The 20720-nt window shown below is 40.6% G+C and overlaps 1 protein-coding gene across 2 annotated transcripts in view; it reads right to left on the reverse strand.

Moving 5' to 3' along the window:
• Positions 1 to 20720, reverse strand: part of St6gal1 (ST6 beta-galactoside alpha-2,6-sialyltransferase 1) — a 138503-nt gene that overhangs the window by 23651 nt on the left and 94132 nt on the right. For both annotated transcript variants that reach the window (XM_026389407.2, XM_026389408.2), the window contains exons 3-5: positions 18370 to 18505; positions 13350 to 14007; positions 4254 to 4351 (exon numbers count right to left, since the gene is read on the reverse strand). In XM_026389407.2, coding sequence (XP_026245192.2) covers positions 4254 to 4351; positions 13350 to 13956 — 705 coding nt within the window. In that variant the 5' untranslated portion in view covers positions 13957 to 14007; positions 18370 to 18505. The remainder of the gene's footprint in view (positions 1 to 4253; positions 4352 to 13349; positions 14008 to 18369; positions 18506 to 20720) is intronic.

Here is a 20720-nt window from a genome sequence, read left to right on the forward strand (position 1 = left end):
TCTAGTGTGCTGTAGGAACATGTGCACAGTTGCTTATCCTGGGGCAAAGGGACGGGATGGATAGCTGCTACATGCTAACAGCAGAGATTGATTGAAATTAACCATGATTTATCATCCAAATCTTTCCCTGGAGGTTTCGAGCTTACTTTGGACGCTGAAGTTCCACAACAGTGAGACATCTACAGATTCTGCAGGACAGTGGTTGTCTAGGTGGGAAGACAGTATGCATCCTCCTCTGCCATGTTTCCAGAATCCTCCCCCTACCACTGCCACTGGCTTTTATTTTTTTTAAATACAACAGAAAATTTATTTCTTGCACACATGAAGTTCACAATGAGTGTTCCTAAGGGCAACTGGCTCTCCTTTAAGATGGACCCAGCCCACCTTGTGGTTCTTCCATCTTTAACACATGACTTTGAATGTTGTTGTGTTTACTTACATTCAACCAGAGAAAGAATAAGTGCATAGGAAAAATTTTATGGAGCAGTTCTAGAAGTGGCATATATCACCTCATTTGATTAGAATTCAGTCACCCAATATATTTAATTGCAAGGGAGGCTGTAAAATGTCCATCTAAAAGCCCAGTCATTTTGTCTCTGCCACGATTGATCTCATCCATGATATTTCCCACAATGTCATTCTCAAAAGGAAACTGGAACTTTAATTTGGGGTTGACATTACTTTCTTTATTTGGTTCTTTCTGACCTAAAAGATGGAAAGAATAAAAACAGGCCCTGGAATTATTAACTTTCTCCACCAGTTGCTTTCTCTCTCCTCTGCTTTAGAGTCAGACTTTGGAAAAAACCATCTACGTTTGCGTTCCCAATCCATCAGTATACCCCAGTTGGCTTCTGGTTTCATCACTTTCCCCAGAAGGTTTTTGCTAATGTCACCAGAGGCCTCTAGTCACCTAAAGAGAGCAGCTGCTTTTCAGTCTTCACCCAAATTGGCTCCTCAGCAGCATCTGGCACCATTCCCCACTACCTCCTCCTTTCTCTGCTCTTGTTACCCAAAGCTCCTGGGTAGGACCTCTTTCCTCCCTATACTCTCTCTAGGGCTCTCCTTCAATCCTGTTGCTTCGTTATCACATACATACACATAGTTCATTATTCTCTTCTCCAGCCCAGACTTGTCCACTAAACCTCAGCCCTATTTGGACAATTGCCTACTTATGACCTGTCTTTATAGCTAAGAGATAATTCGGACCAAACACATCTAGAAGCATACTTTTTATCTCTGTCTTCTTCCTTGACTCTAACCCTCACCAGCCAACACACTTTCAAGTACCTGCAAAGGCAGTTATTTGGGGCTCTTCAGTTACTTTGGTTACACAGGCCAGAAACTGAGCTGCACCTTTACTTCTTTCACCTCTCACACCCACTCCAACACTAAAGCCTGTTGACTGCACATGCACAGTAGTTCTTAGGTGCATTTTTTTCTCACATTCACCTTCACTTCCAACTCTGTTGCAACCTGCCAGCATTTGTAGTACAGACTACTAAGAAAAGCTCCTGTATCTATCTACTGCAGCCTCTCTGATCAGATGGAGGATAGTGCTGTTCACAAAATGCAAATCTTATCATGACATAGCAAAGAAAATTTGGCTCATCGTTGTGACTTGACTTCTTACCTTTAGCTTCACCTCTCATCATGCACCCCACATCTACCCACCTCTTTCTACCCCTACTCCTTCCTATCTTCTGCTCCTTCCATACAAGACCTTGCCTATGCTGTTCATCTTACTGAAAAGCATGTGTTCCAACCTTCTCATCATCTACTCTTATTCCCCCTAAATGGCTAATTGTCACCTCTAGGAAGTTATCCTCACTTCCAATGGTTAGCTCAAATGTCCCTGTTATGGGCTCTCCTAACACCTTGACCCTCTCTTCTGAAGTTATCAATTGCAACTTGAGGCTCATTTGTATAATTATTGGGTTGAATCTGTAAGCAACATAGGAACAGAGGCTAAGTCTGTTTTGTTTGTTACTGTATCCTCCACTCTCAGCTTATACCTGCATATATAAAGTGTCAGAGCAGCTAAGATATATTGACATATGTGCCAGGTACTGTTCTAACTGCTTTGCATAGATTGTTCTCATTTATACCCTACAACAACCCTACAAGGAAAATACCATTATTACCCCTCCTCTTTAGAAATGAGTAAATGAAGACATAGATAATTTGGGCATAATCATTTAGGTAGTGAGAGACACAGCTGGGTTTCATTCCCAGATAGACTAACTGCACAGGCCACATACCAACTGTTACACTGGAGGCAATACCATGCATATTTGCTGAATGTCTGAATGGAAGGTAAATAAAAATTCCCTCCCAGATATTTATGTGCATCTCACACAGACATAGAAGCTAGGTGTTTGTGCTCCCTACAGTGCTTTCTGGCTCCAGAATTTCCGTGACTGGGGCATGAGTAGGGAAAGGGGAAAAGTTAGTCCTAACTTCTCTGAATTTCCAGACGAGCCAGAGTCTGAGCAGCCCTGAAGGTACAGCCTCATCTCCCTGAAGAGAGCAATGGGAATCCTGCCACATCTTCACCTCCAGCCCAGTTGGGGCTGTGAATGCCTCCTCCCTTACTTCCTGTGCCTCTCTGTCCTGCCAATTACATCTTCCGTAGTGCCTCCCTATTGCTATTTCTCCAAATACTGACCATTTTTCAAAGTCAAGCTTAGAGGCCACAGAGAATCTCTTGCTAATCAAACCATTTCTTTCAAACCTCCCCATTCTACTACTAATAAAGGTAATATAAAAACACAAAATATAAGGTGGAATAGCACACAGGCATTGGAAGTATCTAGAGGCTACTGGAGGATGCTACCGTGACAGCATTATTTTTCTTATATTTTTATTTTTGGGAATACCAGGGATTGAACTCAGGGGCACTCGACCACCGAGCCATATCCCCAGCCTATTTTTTGTATTTTATTTAGAGACAGAGTCTCACTGAGTTGCTTAGCACCTTGCTTTCACTGAGACTGGCTTTTGAACTCACAAGCCTCTTGCCCTAGTCTCCTGAGCTGCTGGGATTATAGGCATGCACCACTATGCCCAGCTGAAAATGAATCTTTTTTAAAAAAAATGGTTTTAGAGGAAGAACAAAACACAAGATGGTTAAGTTCTTCAACCCCTGTCCCATCATAAAAGGATTCTTAGGGTTATGGGCCTCCAATAGAAGCATGCTATGCAGGAAGCAGCTTCAGCTCAGCTAGTGAACTGCCACAAGTCAGGAAATATAGAGAAGGACATAAAGCAGTGGAGCCCTCCACAGGAAAGCAGAAATGCACATTCCACCAGGAAAGTGCTGATATGGTGTTTCTGATCAGTTCCATGATTCACCCCATCCCTCAAGTCATGGGCAGGTAAATATAGATTAAACATTTATATCAAAACACCCAGTGCTCATATGCTTCCTCAGAAAAAAAAGGTAAACATTAGTGGTTTTGAGTGAATCTGCAGCCCTGTCATGCATTGTTTTGGTTTGATTGGTTTTACAAAGAAAAACCAAACAAACCAAAACAATGAGACAGATCTGACTACGTTGCCCAGGGTGACCGCATATCCCAAGTGATCCTCCTGCCTTAGCCTCCTGAGTAGCTGAGACTACAGATGTGAGTCACCACACCTAGCTATCCTGCAGTTTTTTGATGTGTATAATCTAGTTTCTCCCACTCATTAAATCTCTTAACAGAACTTTGTGGCAAGAATATTTCTCCACTTTCTGTTGGTATTGAGAAATCAACATGTGTTACCTGGAAACAGCTCAGGAAGCTAAATACCTGTGGAAATTCATGAAGTAATGATGTCTAGGACATATCACACACAGTCATACGGTGAGGATGTCTTATTATACTTGCATATCATTTCCCTGCTTATAAAGCAATCTCATATATTTTTTCATTCACTTTTCACCGCAGTCCTCAGTCTCCCCTAGATGTCCTCAGTCTCCCCTAGATGTTCTCTGCTCACATAACACCCCAGGTATGCCCTCAGCAGAAGTCTCTTTCCTGGGTCTAAGACAGCTCCATCACTGCAGACTAATACCATGGGGTATTCTTATGAACACATCCCAAGGTTGGGTCATGGAATCACTGACTCCTCCTCAAGTGAAGAACCTGGGACTCAGGAAGTTGACAGACTTAACTAATCTGGCACTTTGATGAGCGCCTTGTAGATACATTCTGTTTTGGAGCCCTGTGTGGTCTCCCTCGCACTCCATATCTGCACAGCAGTAATTTTACCTGAGAGTTCATCAGGCGAATGGTAGTTTTCGTGCCCACATCTTGTTGGAAGTTGGCCGTGGGTGCCCCATTAAACCTCAAGACTGCATCATGATCATCTGTAAACCACAAGGAAATAGAAAAGATGTGATGAGTATAGCAAGATGCAGGAAGAGAGAAGGACAGGAGGGAGAAAGGCAGGAGGAAAGGGAGGGAGCGAGACAATACTGCCTCCTGATCTTTATCAACCTCGTGTTACACAGGGGGAAAAGGAATATTTGTGTGGTTCTCAGGTCAAGGTCATAGATGGAGATGACTACTTATCTGCCATCACTGCAAAATCTAGAGGGGTCCATACTATTCATTCATGAAACCCATCCAATGGCAGTAGTGTGCTGGGACATGGCAGGAAAGTGAACAGGGCCAGTGTGCTCTTTATAGTGTAATCACTACTCCAGGTATCAAAGGAACAAACCAAATGTTCTCTAGGTATTGCCAGTGGATCATATTTCTATCCCTATCAGGAAAATAAAGACACTACCATATATGCAGTCTGTGTACAAGTACAAAGAAGCCAATGCACTCGGAAAAATGTGCAATGCCCAGCAAATGGAAGGGATTCACTATGGCATCCAAAACACCCCTAAGTGTCCCACTTGGGAACCTGAGGCCCATACAAGGGTCAAAAACCTGGTCCAGCAGAAATGGGACAGGAAGTCAGAATGCTAAACTCCACGTTTTGTTTTGTTTTAATAAACACTTTGTCAGAAAGAATATACAATATTAAATCCAATCAAGATCAAACAAACCATCTCTAAAACACCTGATTAATTCCTGGGCCCTACCTCTTTGAAGCTATTTAAGCAGAGTTTGAAAGACTTGGAGAAGTTGACCAATCTGATGGGGGAGGGTGTTGACCTTTAAGAATCTTCCTAGCCCTGAGTCTCTGACATCTTACAAGAGCTCATCCTAACCTTACTTGATCAAGCAAGTTTGGGGTTCACCATCAAAATCTGCACCAGATTTGGGGTTCAGCCCAATTATCTATAGTCTCATTTTCTTCCATGTGTGCTTTCATGGGGTTGCTCTTTATCCACTCAGGTGGGACTGGGAAACAAAAGACATTTGATTCCACATGAAATGTTCTGGAAAGGGGATGACCACAAAGTTAGTGTTGGGGGGAACTTTACTCTTTATTTTAATACCAGTGTGTATACTAAACCTCAGGAATGCAGTCACCTCCTTCAGGGAAACAACTTAGCCCTATCCCCAATCCCAGGATAAAATGTCATCCAAGTGGTTTGAGATAAGCACAGTCCAAATTTCATCAGCCTAAGGGGAGGCACACTGGACAGCAAATAGGGCAGGAGGTATATCTTTATACAACTCAATTGCAACAAGATTTGTCAGAATCAGTCACTGGTTTCAAAAGCAGTCACTAGTAGTCACAAGAGATGCAGATCCATCAGAAACTGCACTTAGTCAACTTTGTCATTCCACAGATGAATAAATTATCAGTGAGAATCCAGTTAAGTAACTGAGAGTTTCATAAAAGGACTATTTACAAAGTCTTGGGTAGCGTTTAAGAAAATCAGCATGGAATAGACTGATCCCCAGAGTTGACTGCTGCACTACCCCAGGGCTGGCTGCCATTACTATCCCCCATGTGTAATATAACACTAGGAGCAGAGACATGGGCTAAGGAGGGCCACTGTCAAGAGCTGTGGTCTTCAGGAGAGGAACACAGCCTCTGCGAACAACCTCAGCCGGCAAGAAGGAGGCTGAGGTTGACGCCAGTGTTTATACTAACACCTCGGGAAAGCAGTCACCTCTCTTTCCTCCTTCCTTTGGCTCTTGTTGGCTTGAAAGGGAACAGGAAAAGCTGGAGACTGACAGAGCTGCCTAAAAGGGGCTGCGATCTTCAGTCAAGAGTAGAGGTAACTCTGCAGGGCACACCTGGAGATACTCTCCTTCGCAGCTTCAAGTTGGAGCTTCTTCTGGCCAGTTCCAAATCAAAGCTAGTGGGAGAGGAACAGCCACTGACCCAATTTCAACTTCCAGGAAATAGATGCAGATGGGAAAGAATGAAGGATGAGGGTGAAAGGGTAAATACAGAATACCCAGCACAGCAGGCTGAGGATAGGTCCTTGACGTTGACCATAAGCAAAGAGAATCTTTCGTTCATGCCTACTCTATGCCAGGCACAGTTCTGGGCACTGGAGACAATGGTTGTGAGAAAGAAAGACCTTACATTCTACTGCATGGAGAGATAATTAATAAATAGAACAACCTACGTGTAATATAAGTGTGACGAGTAACCGACACACATAAAGTGAGTTGTGTGACACATAAAGTGAGTTCTGTGAGTTGTGTGAAGGGAGTTGAGCACTGAGGGAAACCCTTTTTGTTAGAGTGATGATTCAGGGAATACCTCAGAGCTGAGACCCAAAGGTTGGCCAGGCATGGAAAGGGCCCAGGGAAGTCCATCCCAACTAGAGGATGCCACAATTGTGAAGGTCAAGTCCAGTGCAAGGATTTGGCTGGACATGAGTGGTGAAAGGAAGAAATAGCAAGGATGCAGTTAAAGAGGTCAGCAGGAATCTGACAGTGCAGGGCTGGGAAGGCCTGGTGAGAAGGTTGGATTCAATTTTTCAAAACACAACAATAATTAAAAAAAATCATGAAAAAGCCAGTGACTTGGTATCATAAAGAAAAGGGGTGGGATCCTTGTTTGCCAAATCATCCTTTGCTATTGAAGGCTGCAGAACTTTCAAACTCACACAGGCCTCCAGGAAATCACCAAGAAAAATCTACAACTAACAGGATCCCACAAATAAGTCAGACAAGCAGAAAACAGAAGCCACCAGTTCTCCCTAACTTAGAAGAGAACATAAGGAAGAAAAAGAAAGTATATATAAATGCATCACTATATACATATGATATAATTACCTGTCTACAAAATTCAACCCAAACAGCTCAAGCTAGTAAATTCATAAATAGATCAAAATTCACTACCTCCAAGTGTAGTAACTAATTAAGTAAAAAAAAAAATATGATAAAAGAAATTCTATCACAATTTATCACTAAACATTTTTTGTATTTTCAAATTAGCTTTCAAAATTATATAACCTAGAAAATAATACTTTATCTGGAGTGCATGTGGTAAGGATTTTCTCCCAATTTGCAGGCTCTCTCTTCATATTACTGATTGTTTCTTTTGCTGAGAAGAAGCTTTTTAGTTTGAATCTATCCCATTTATTGATTCTTTATCTTACTTCTCAAGTAAGGAAGGGATCTTGTTAAGGAAGTCAAATCCTAAGCCAAGATGGTGAAGATTTGAGCCTACTTTTTCTTCTATTAGGTGCAGGGTCTCTGTTATAGTGCCTAAATATACTATAGATACTCTTTGAAAATCTACTTTGAGTTTTGTGCAGGGTGAGAGATAGAGGTTTAATTTCATTTGTTACAAGTGGCTTTCCATTTTTCCCAGCACCATTTGTTGAATAAGCTATCTTTTCTCCAATGTATATTTATGGTGCCTTTGTCTGGTATAAGATAATTGTAATTTTGTGGGTTTGTCTCTGTGTCCTCTATTCTGTATTCTATTGGCCTATATGTCTGTTTGGTACCAATACCATACCATTTTTATTACTATGGCTCTGTAGTATAGTTTAAGTTCCAGTATTGTGGTGCCTCCTGCTTCAGTCTTCTTGCTAAGGATTGCTTTGGCTATTATGGTTCTCTTATTTTTTCAAATGAATTTCATGATTGTTTTTTTCTAGTTCTATGGAGAATACCATTGGGATTTTAATAGGAATTGCATTAAATCTGTATAGGGTTTTTGGTATTATGGCCATTTAAACAATCTTAATTCTGCCTATCCAGGAGCATGGAAGGTCCTTCCATCTAACCCAATCAAATAAATGGGCTAAGGATGACACTTCACAGAAGAAGAAATACAATTAATCAATAAATATAAGAAAAAAATGTTCAACATCTCTAGCAATTAGAGAAATGCAATCAAAACTACACTGATGGCTGAGGATACAGTTCAATTGGTAGAGTACTTGCCTCATATGCACAAAGCCCTGGGTTCAATCCCCAGTGCCACCAAAAAAATAAAAAATTAAAAAATTAAAAAAAAATAAAAGAAAAGAAAGAAAAAAAAATATAAAAAAAAGCCTACACTGAAATTTCAACTCATTCCAGTCATAATGGCAAATATCAAGAATACAAGCAACAATAAATGTTGGCAAGGATGTGGGGAAAAAATCACACTAATACACTGCTGGTGGGACTGCAAACTGGTACAAACACTCTGGAAAACAGAATGGAGATTCCTTAGAAAACTTGGAATGGAACCACCATTTGACACAGCTATCCCACTCCTTGGTTAATATCGAAAAGACTTAAAATCAGCATATTATAGTGTCACAGCCACATCAATGTTTATAGCAGCTCCACTCACAATAGTTTACTATGGAAACAGATGTTGAATCTGTTTATTCATCCAACAGATGAATGAATAAAGAAAATATGACATATATGTATATATAAATGATGAAATATTACTCAGCTTTTAAAGAAGAATGAAATTATGGCATTTCCTGGTAAATGGATAGAGTGAGAGAATACATGCAAAGCGAAACAAGCCAATCCCAAAAACCTAAGGCAGAATGTTTTCTCTGATATGCGGATGGTAATACACAATAAGGGGTGGGGGAGTGGGGGAGTGGAGAGGGGGCACTATGGAAGAATAGAGTTACTTTAGATTAGGCAGAAGGGAGTAAAGGGAGGGGGAGGGGTATGGGGACAGGAAGAATAGTAGAATGAAGCACACATTATTACCTTATATACATATATGCCTGCATGACTGATTTGATTCTACAACATGTACAATCAGAAAAATGAGAAATTATACTCCATTTATGTATGATATATCAAAGTGCATAAATGCACTCTACTCTCATGCATAATTAATTAGAACAAATAAAAATTTAAAAAATATATATAACCACTTATGGAAGACTACATTCTAACTGTGGCAGGAGAAACTAAATATACTATAGATCAGGGTTAGGAAACCATGGCCTGTGACCAAATCTGGCCCACCCCTCATTTTTATAAATAAAGTTTTATTGGAACATAGCCAGGCCCTTTCATTTATTACTGCTGCCCATGGCTGCTACTGCACTACAACAGCAGAGTCAAGTACTTGTACAGACGTTCTATGATCCTCCAAGCAAAAAAAAAAAAAAAAAATCAATACTATCTGGCCCCTTACAAGCACAGTTTGGTGAATTCAGATATAACCAGTCATATCCTTTGAGCAACTTAACACAAGGTTCTTCTCAGTTCTTCTCAGTTCTCACTCTGCCAAAGAACACACCCCACCTCTACAGACTCTGATGCAATAGCTATTCCCCTTTGCCTTCTATCATGGTACCCAAATGAGTCTCCATAAGTCTCTCTCTGGCCTTTCTGAATTTTTCTACTTGTCCTTCGTTTTTTCCCTGTTCTTAAAATGTAAACCCTTGTCTAGGTTTTCTAATCAGTCCTCTTCCCTAGACTATAATTATCACATCACCTCATACAAATGACTCCTAAATCCAATCTCCAAACCGGACTCCTTCTTCAAAACCAAATATCCAACTGCATGGAAATCTACACAGAAAAATCCATTAAGACTCAGGATTCCCAAAATGGAATCTGTCTTCCTCCAGAATCACACTCCTCTGTGATATGATTACCCTGTCCTAGGCTGGAAACTCTGGTTCCTGCCTCTCCTTCAAAGTCATTTCTAGTTTAGAAATAAATTCTGGCTCTTCCACTTCATGGTGCCTCTCAAATCAGGCCCTTTCTCTCCACAACCACTTCCACTGCCAGACAGGCCTGGCATTTCTTATCTGAGTATGACAATAGTCTCCATGGAGGAGGGGGGATTCATAGAGAAATGAGAGATCACTCCAAAGCACACACCATTCCATTCCCCCCTTACTCAAAAACCTTCCAGAGCTCTCTATGGCTTAAAGAATGAAACCAGAAGTCCTTATGGTAACTATTAACATGCTCTAAGAGCTGATCCCTGGCTATCTTTCTGGCCTTGTTCCTCATTCCTCTTTACCCACTGGGTAAATGAAAATAAAAATAAATATATAACCACTTATGGAAGACTACATTCTAATTGTGGCAGGAGAAACTATTTCATTCACATGCCATCCAGAAGGGATCATCTGTGATGCCCAAACACACTCTGCATCTTTCCCTTTGCTTCTCACTTGTGCCTCAACTCAGCATGCTCTTCTCCTTCCCCCTAGGAGAGCAACAGGGGATGAATGCTTCCACATTTCTCATGAAGCTAGAATCATTGTGAGGCACAGGAGCAGAGGGGCTAAGCATGGATGTCTTTGAGTCAAATGACCACCATCAAACCCCAGTCTGCTGTCAACCAGTAGTATAAATCTCCTGAGCCTCCACAGTTGGCTCATCAGCAAAATGGGAACAATAACCTAACCTGCCTCTCAGGACTGCTGGGAAGATTTAAAAAGCAGCCATGTTGGACTGGGGATATAGTTCAGTTGGTAGAGTGCTTGCCTTTCAATGTACAAGGCCCTGGGTTCGATCCCCAGTATTTAAAAAATTTTAAAAAAGGCATGTTGAGCACACAGCAGGTGCACAATGAGTGTCTCTCCTACTGGCAATAGCATTTTAAAAATATGTTATTGTTTGAAGTGAAATTTCCAACAAATCTAAATATACTATACATGTGTAAGTAAGCTATCAAAAGTAATTAAAATTATCAAGCCCATCATTGCCTGGTTTGTAGAACTGCTGGAGATACCATACCTTACACAGTCTCTCTAGTAAACCATCGTGAAATGGACAAAAAAAAGTTAAAATAAAAATAGCCACAAAACTTATCTTATTTGGTTCTTTTAACCCCATTCCTGAGGTTATTTCCCCACTGGAGGACAGTAGTAGTTCCTTTGATTTTTCTGCACAAAAAAAAACTTGTTAGCAGTATTACTTGTAAGATTAAATAATTGGAAACTAAATGATATAGTCAACAGTTGGGAACAGGCTCAAAAAACTCCAGCAGCAGTGGGAAGTCCATAGTACCTGGGACTCATGGGCTTCACCAAAGGGTCTTCCCCTTCCCTGCTCCTCTGTATTCTAAGCTCCTATTTGGTATGATTGATGAATTCGTGAATTTAAAAAAAAAAGTAAATGAATGAATGCCTTAAAATATTTGTTAAACTAAATGCCCAGAGGATATATGCTATGAAAGTCAGAATATTTGAAGTCCAACATACAATGTTATATCTCAGGATCAAAATTTTTCCATGGAACTTATTTGAAGTTGTCAGTACAGTGTATACAAGATTATTTCAATTAACATTTATTGTAAGTTTTTTCAGACTTTTAAGGAGTTCATAAAAATAAAGATATGGTTACAATTCACAGAGAGACCAGGCTCTGCCTTAAACTTCAACCCAATCTTAACCAGGTAGACAATGATAACATCACAGGAAGAAGGACCACCTAAGATCTGAGCAACTCTGAAAATTATCATTTTGCATTAAAAATGAGAAATACAGAAAGAAATTTGGTGCTAGCATGGATGAACATGAGCAATAACATTTAATTTTGAGAAAACAAAGTCCAAAAGAAACTAAAAAGGCTAAGGTCCAAGTTGGAGTGGGGCTGGTCATCTTGGCAGCCTTCATTAAATAAGCACTGCCTATTTGGGGAGGTAGAAAATGTGATCTCACCACTTTTTTCTGCTCTAGAGAATCCAATTGGCATCTCTACTTCTTCTGTGAGAGACCATGCTCGAATTCAGACCGTTTTTCCTGGCAGTCAGAGGGAGGAAATAAAAAAGGATTTGCATTTCTCTAATTGCTAGAGATGATGAATATTTTTTTATATATTTGTTTGAAATAAGGAGGCTAATTCATAGTGGGGTAGGGAGGGGGAGCATGGGAGGAATAGACAAACTCTAGATAGGGCAGAGGGGTGGGAGGGGAAGGGAAGGGGCAGGGGGTTAGCAAGGATGGTAGAATGTGATAGACATCATTACCAAAGTAGATGTATGAAGACACAAATTGGTGTGAACATACTTGATATACAACCAGAGATAGGAAAAATTTTGCTGTATATGTGCAATAAGAATTGTAATGCATTCCACTGTCGTTTATTTTTAAAAAATTAAAAAAAAAATTTTTAAATGGAAAAGGAGACATATGACCTCACCTGCTCCAGTACCTCCAGGCTAACTGAAGAGCAAGCCTACCTGGGCTTTGCTCTCTTTATAGCCTGATTCATTTCACAATAATGGAAAATATTTTCTCTCAAAATAAAAGAAATAAGGGACTTTAAGTGAATCAGTAACTCTCTGTTGTATAAGTTCACCAATATGGGTGGACTTCCTTTTTCACTGTAACAGGTTTCAAGAAAAGTAAACTGATATATTTTGACCAGTACTTTTGACCAGTTTAACTCTTAAACCATTTTTTGGGTCACAGAGCCCTCTGAAAATAAATGTAACCTATAGACCTCTCCCTGGGGAAATGCACAGAGACTTGGCACATACAACACATTGTATACTCCATGAATATTTTTTTGCATGCAATTTAGGGATTTATGAACCCCCTGAAGGTTGCCCCAGCCCCCAATTCCTGCTCTTATTACTTTTTTCCCCAAAGAGAAAAGTTGAAAATTACCCAGGTAGTTGAGGCCCAAACAGTCCTCATGAATTGCATAAAATAATAGAATTTGAGAACCTACGAATGCAGGTCCTTGCTTCAAAGGTTTTCAAATTGTTGCTTATAGATAGCAATCGAACACTTTACAAATGAAATACTCTGCAGAACACCAATATTTGAAAGAATTAAAAATAAAGCTACTCTTGGTGATAAAGATGCTAGGGGACTTGGATTCCCATCTTTTCAAATATCCCTCTGGCACTTCCAACTCCAAGAAAGACACTTGAAAACATCACTCTGGGCTGGCTCCATTGGTCCATCAAGCCACCCTTGGGCCCTTGTCTCCAGGACTGTTAATATGCCCAGGCACTGCCTGGGAGCATGGGCTGGTCAGAGAACAATCTTAACATACCTATTTCTTGACCCAGTTGGGAGGACTTCAGAGATCCTGCTGATGAGACAACGGCACATTTGTGCCATGGCCCAGCCTTGGTCCTGATGTTCTCCTTGGGCAGGTAGCCCTCCCAGTCAGAGGTGTTGAAGGGAAAGTCTGTGGCCTCCACCATGGATACGTTCACACGGTCCCGAAGGTGGCAGCGCAGGGCATCCGCACTGTACTTGACACCTGGCCCTGGCCCCTTGTAGGACACTTTGTACTTGTTCATATTCAGATAATTCTTCAATATCTTTTGCAACCTGGGGATAAGATTTTTTGATGAGCTTTCCTTGTTCCACACTTGGAAGGAGGCTTGTGGATTGGACTTGGTGGAGCCCTTGGGACCGCTGAGGGCCTGGCTGTTCTTCTGTGGGTCCTGAGTGTTGTCTGAGGACACAGACTGGGAATGAGACCCCATGGTTAGTTTCCCCAGAGTCTTCAACACCTGGATTTCCTTGGTTTGCAATTTAAGAGAATCATAGTAACTTCCTTTCTTTCTTTCCTTCCAGACACAGATGACTGCAAACAGGAGAAAGGCCACAATACAGCAGCTGAATTTTTTCTTCATGTTGGTGTGAATCATAATGAAAGTTGTGTTCAGGGAAGCCCCTCTGTTTTGAGCAGGAGAACAAATCTAAAAAGAGTGGGACAAGGAAAAAAAAAAGATGTAAAGAACATCCATAAGTGGCACACATCCAGGGACAGTGGCACACATTGCAATCCCAGTGACTCAGGAGGCTGAGGCAGGAGACTGCAGTTCAAAGCCAGCCTCAGCAACTTATCAAGGCCCTAAGCAATTTAGCAAGACCCTGTCTCAAAATAAAAAGGGATGGGGATGTGGCTCAGTGGTTAAGTGCCCCTGGATTCAATCCCTAGTACCAAAAAAATTAAAATAAATAAATAAAATAAGGCACCCAGAGGATGATGGGCCAAGCATTTAGAGTGAGAATATGTGAATTCCAGTCCTGCTCTACCTCCCACCAACTATGCAGCTTTAAACAACTCTCTGAAAAATTCAGCTTTCATTTGGGCTTTAAATGTACACAGTACTCCCTTGGACACTCCCTCCTTCCTCTGTGAACCCTAAATGCTTTCTATACCTTCCCACCTTTTATTTCTTTCTTTAAAATTTTTTTAACATTTATTTTTTAGTTGTAACTGGACAACGATATCTTCGTTTGATCTATTCATTTTTATGTGGTGCTGAGGATCGAACCCAGGGCCTTGCACGTGTTAGGCAATCATTCAACCGCTGAGCCACAATCCCAGCCCCCTACCTTTTATTTCTACACCCTGAGTCTTCGTCTCCAGTTGCCTTGTCTACGTCCCTCGAGAAGCTTCAAGCTTAGTTTCTTAAGTTCGGGAACCATATCTTGTGCACTTGGTTCCTAGAACCTTATACTATCTATTAGATGAAGGCATGCACACTTAAAAAAAAGAGAGAATAAAAAGAAGAGCAAGATGACTGGTCTCTATCACAGAACCCGGAGTCTAAAATCCTCAGTGCTCTGGCGTTATTTTAAAATAGCTGGAGGAAGACCTCTCGCCATGGATGATGCTACAGACTTGTGGTGTATCTCTCCAAGGACTGTGATGTTGGACTCCCATATAAAAATAAAAACAAGGGTTGGTTTCACAACATAACACTCAGTTTTGTGCGGTACACTGCAAGAACAGCACTCTTAGGACACGAAGTCGATTAACTCACTTCATGATAGAGAAGAAATCTTGATAAGGTAGCAGACATGTGGCAAATTAAAGAAATTGAAACAAAATTTCATTAAGCACAATAGATATTATTTAATTTCACTCTGACCAGAATCACTGTGATATATAACTGAAGAGAGCACCATACATATCAGAATCTAATACAAAGGGCTTCTTCTGAGCCATGCAGATGGGCTCTGACCCACCATCCAGGAAGGTGTTATAATCTCCATTTTTATAGATTAGCAGCAATCTGAGGCTCTGAAAGGTTAAGGGAAGTGCCCAGGATCACAAGGCTAAGGAAAGGTTCAAATTGAAGTGCATTTAATTCCATAAGCCAAGCTCCTTCTACTATATCTTGCACAGAAGTGTTGAAAGTTCTAGAAAGTGGGCCTCACTAAGCAAACAGAGCCAATTCATTTTCTCAGAATTTATTGTGCAACTGAATGGAAGATAGAAGCACTCTGAACTCAAACACTGTGTGTATCTTTTGGAAAACATTAAATTCTCTCCTCAATTACTGGATTTATTTACCGTAATAAGTCAAAGCAATTGCCCCCCAAGGTTTTGCTAATCCACAAGGAGTCTGGAGTCCCTTCTCATGAGGACTGCTCCTAAGGACATTAGGGATTAACCAGTAGGAAAACTGGATTGGGTACCTGGCTTCTTTTTTCCATTCTTGTTGATGTAGGGCAAATGAATATCTCTGCTCCTAAGTTTTTATAGGATATGTATTTTTGCCTACCTCATTCATAAAAATTTGGGAGGACCAAACAAAAGGAAATGTTAATGAACTTGGAAGTAGGTAAGAAAGGCAGGAGAGGTATTCTGGACACCGTTTTTTCTTTCTTATTTTAATGTGGGTTTTTTTTAATAACTTTATTTTATTTATTCATTTATTTTTATGTGGTGCTGAGGATCGAACCCAGGACCTTGCACGTGCAAGGTGAGCGCTCTACCGCTGAGCCACAACCCCAGTCCTTAGGTATTCTGAATAGAGATGGAAGAGCAGTTCCTTGGCAAGAGAGCCATATGGGGGTGATACAGGCCCAGCGAGCAATGACGGGGTGGAACACCGGCCAGGTCTCATCAGCCTAAGAGGCAGGTTCTTCATCCAAGACTCTAATTAACTGACATCCAGCTCACTGTTGGAATCTGCTGTAAGTACCAACCAAAGCAGTATTTCCTACTATTCTAGATCTTAGGAACCAGTGGCTCTGAGGATGATGGTTTCCTAGCATGGGTGGTTGAGATTTTGTAAATGTCCCAGAAGAAATATTCAAACATAAGATCAAAAGGTAAGAGGTGGAAGGCTTGTCACATCATTAGGAAACTAAGGAATTACATTTCCTCAGCCACACAACATGAATAAATCACATAACCATATGACAACTCAAAAAAAAAAAAAACTAGAGGGGCTGGGGTTGTGGCTCAGTGGTAGAGTGCTTGCCTCACATGTGTGAAGCACTGGGTTCAATTCTCAGCACCACATATAAATAAATGAATAAAATAAAGGCCTGTCAACACTACAAAATATTTTTAAAAATAGAGAAGTAGTATTTAAGGAGACCCTACATAGTAGACACTTTACCATTACACCATAGGATAGATATTCACAACTCTAATAGGAAATGAAGAAACTGAGCCTTAGCAGGGTTACAGGGCTTCTCTAAGGGTTTTTCTAGCTCATCAGTGCTAGAACCAGGATTGAAACCCAGGCCTATCTGATTCTAAAGGCCCATCATTGTCTTTTCACAAAAGAACAGGGATCTGTGATCGGGAACAGTGAAAAGTCAGTGTTGGCCATCAGGACTCAGAAATCAGGGTACCCAGAGTGACAACTTGATATGTCAGTCACAGAAAAGCCACTTCACCATAAGCAGTGCACCTGCCAGCACTGGTGAACATCATTTTACCGCTCAGGGGCCCTTACACATGACCTTGTAAGACACAATATAGCTCTGTGAGATAAGCAAAACCGATTTTATGAGCTCCATTTATAGCTGAAGAACATGAGGTTTGGGGAATACAAGTAGTTTTTAAAGTTCCAAGAGTGATTTGGAAAGAATGGACTTGGAACTTGACTTTTACATGTTTGAGTTAAAGGTAATGTCAGGGAGGGGACTGTGGGGGAAGAGTTCCCACAAACCACCTGACCCAAGGACAGTCCTGCAACCCTCAAATGGCCCCAGCCTTCATGGCTTGTGCAGGTCATGGCTCCAGAGCACACACCTGAACTTAGATATCAGGTCCTTCGAGTCCACCAGGAGCCTGGAGCATCTGATCATAGGGATTTAGAACTGCAGGATCCTCTTTCACCTCTCAAGCATTTTAACAAGGCAGACTGAAGAAGCTTCATCTAAACAGCCCCAAAAAAGGGAAAGAGTAGCAAACTTTCTCCACAAATTCTTTGGAAAAACACTCCAAGTTTTGAATTTTCCTATCCCACCAACTGACTTCTTAAGCCTCCAGGCATTTACACTTTTACAATCTCTGTCCTTGACCTTCAGTAGAGCTCACGTCCACTGGGTACGATGCCTGTCCGCTGCTTGCAATACTGCTTTGTATTGCTGCTTTTCATGTCTCCTCCTGGCATTTCTGAACCACCATACTCAACACAATGTCCCCCACAGGGATTATTGAGCTGGGTATGGTGGGGCATACCTGTAATCCTGGTGAGTCAGGAGACTAAGGCAGGAAGATCACAATTTCAAAGAACTTAGCAAGACCCCATCTCACAATCAGGTAAAAAGGCTGGGAATGTAGGCTCAGCGGTAGAGCACCCTTGAGTTCAATCCACAGTTTTTTTAAAAAAAAAGGATTATTATACTCATGTGACTATATCAATGGATCCTTACAACCACCATGAGACTTCTGGGAAAAAGAATACGATAACAACTCGCATTATTATCTACAGAGCCCAAGCTGGCAATGAAGCAGCAGAAAGAAAACCTTAGAGTAAGGAATTCTGCCATGAACTACTTATCAGCACATACTCAACATCAAATGTGGTGCTTGTCACATAGGTACTCAAAAAGGCTGAGTGAATTATAGAGTAACTCAAATCTTAAGTTTATAGCTTATAGAAAAACAGGCCAGCCACCTACACACCCACCTTCACCCTGCCCCACACTGAATCGGTGTTAGAGGACGAGAAAAGAAAAGAAAAACTATCAACACTGTAGTCAGGCATTGGGACCCTGAGATTCCTTGTCAGTGTATTCTGCCACACATTTTTTTTACTCTGGAATGTACCCTCTGCTAGTTCATGCCTCTAGGTGTTTCTTACCTGCTTCTGGCTAATCTTCCTGGGGCTGCAGGCCCTCCATATCCTCAGGAGCAAGCACTGTTCTCCATGGGAACAAGGTCTGCTTTATTAGGTCTGGAGGCCAGGGCTCATTTTTCTCAGGATAATCAAAAAACATCTGCAAAAGGGAAAACAATTTTTTTTTAAATAGGAGGGGAGAACAGTTTTCTAGTAGAACTGGGTTAAATATTAACAAGATCGATAGGTACTTTTATAGGCCTAGACTCTGGTGTAACCCAGGAAGCCTTGGGATTTCAGAAAAGAGTGAAAAGCCTCTTCTTACAGGTACAATATTCTAGATCCCTGAACAGCAGGAAAGCCTAGAAAACTGACTATGCCAGATAGATGTATGCTGAAAGTATAAAGTAGGCCCCATCAACTAACCTGGGAAAGGCTTAGTTAACCTCTGCTTAGGGATAAATGGCAAGTAGACTCAACAGCCTTGATGTTTGGTCAACAGCCTTCAAAATGATAACGCTAGGCAGATTATAATAAAATCACATTTGAAAGAGCATTATAAATTAATTCAACTCTTCTAGATAGTATTCAAACCACAGAAATAAAAGCTCATGATTTTTGACCAAGTTGCCATACTTCTAGGAAATAAGACTGAATAAACAATTCAAAAGGGAAAGAAGATTACAAATTTTAGTTTCCTCACATGTAAAATAATTCCCTACCTTATACAGTTGTGGTGAAGACTGAAAGAGGATTAAGGAAATACAAATGTGAGTTCTACAAAGATCAAAAGTTTGTGCTGATAGATAGAGGCTAACCCACAATAAAGGAGGAGGGGAAGAATTAATATTCAGTAAATATTTATTCAGACAAAGAGGAATGAAGGGAAGGGAGGGGAGACAGGAAAAGAAAAGACAATGGAATGAATCTGAAATAATTTTCCTATGTACTTATATGAATATTCCATAGTGAATCCCAAAATTAGATACATCCACAAGCATGGGGTCCTAACTAGAATAAGGTATCCCATGTTTATATAATTATATCAAAATGAATTCTACTGTCAAGTACAACTAAAAGGAACCAACAAAAAATGAATATGGAATTTTAAAAAGAATGTGATTTTTATAAAGCTTTTAATTTCAAATTTATGGTAAAAAAATTAATTCAATTTCTAGCAATAGCTATACTATGGGAGAATTTCTGGTGGGAGAATATACACAATTGTGTGTGTGAATTTACATAGCAAAAGGAAAAAATAATATTGTAATAAAAAAGCAAAACAGAAATGTGCATACATTTTTTTTTATAACTTAACTCACCTTTTTATGTGGTGCTGAGGATCAAACCCAATGTCTCACACATGCTAGGCAAGCACTCTACCACTGAGCCACAACCGCAGCCCTACATACATTATTGTGACAAAAAGTTATACATATCCAAGTGTCTTAAAAAATACACATGGTTGAGATCCCAAGACTAGTGAGCAAACACAAAATAAAAGAATAATTCTTATTTTATCAGTTTGACTCCTTTTATTACTCTTCCTATGCTAGTTGAGTACTTATGGTAAAACTGTTTGGAGCAAAATGAAAAATTAACTTCACCCTATGTATCAACTTGATGCATAATTTTGGGCTGACCTGGAAGCTTGTCCTGGGGGGAGGGGGGGACGTAGTATTACGAAAACTAAGAGAACACCGTATAACAGGCATCATCCTCTACAATCAGGAGAAAATCCTCCTTTGAAGGTGGTGAGGGGGCTTTCAGGTTGGGAGAACCCCAGTTTTTCAAGCAAGTAGAGAGACCCTAGGCATGACTGACAGGGCGAAAGTGAGAGGCATAATCATATCCCTGGCTAAAAAATTTGGCATGCCTTATCAATTCAGAAAAGATCTGGTTTGGGAGTAGCTTCCTGGGAGAATCAGGAAATGACTTTGATAAGAATCCCTCTTCTTAAGGCATGGGTTTCCTTTCTCACATCAGCACTTATCATTATGTGCACATTCATACTTGAGTTGATTGCTGTTTTTCTCCTTCTAATAAAAATGTGAAGCTCTAGGGGCTGGGGTTGTGGCTCAGCGGTACAGCACTCACCTAGCATGTGCGAGGCGCTGGGTTCGATCCTTAGCACCACATAAAAATAAATAAATAAAATAAAGGTATTGTGTCCAATCAGAACTTTAAAAAATAAATAATAATAATAATATTATTATAATGAAGCTCTATAAGTAGGAACCTTGTCAGTCCTCTTCACCACTAATGCTGGCGTCTCCAAACACTAAGTGAATGCAGGGCATGTGGTAGTCACTCAATAATATTTGTTGAGTGAAGCAGCCCTTTTGAGAATTCTGCATATTTCAGTCATCAGTGAT

This window comes from Urocitellus parryii, chromosome 2 (assembly GCF_045843805.1).
Source record: "Urocitellus parryii isolate mUroPar1 chromosome 2, mUroPar1.hap1, whole genome shotgun sequence".
Classification (NCBI taxonomy): Eukaryota; Metazoa; Chordata; class Mammalia; order Rodentia; family Sciuridae; genus Urocitellus; species Urocitellus parryii.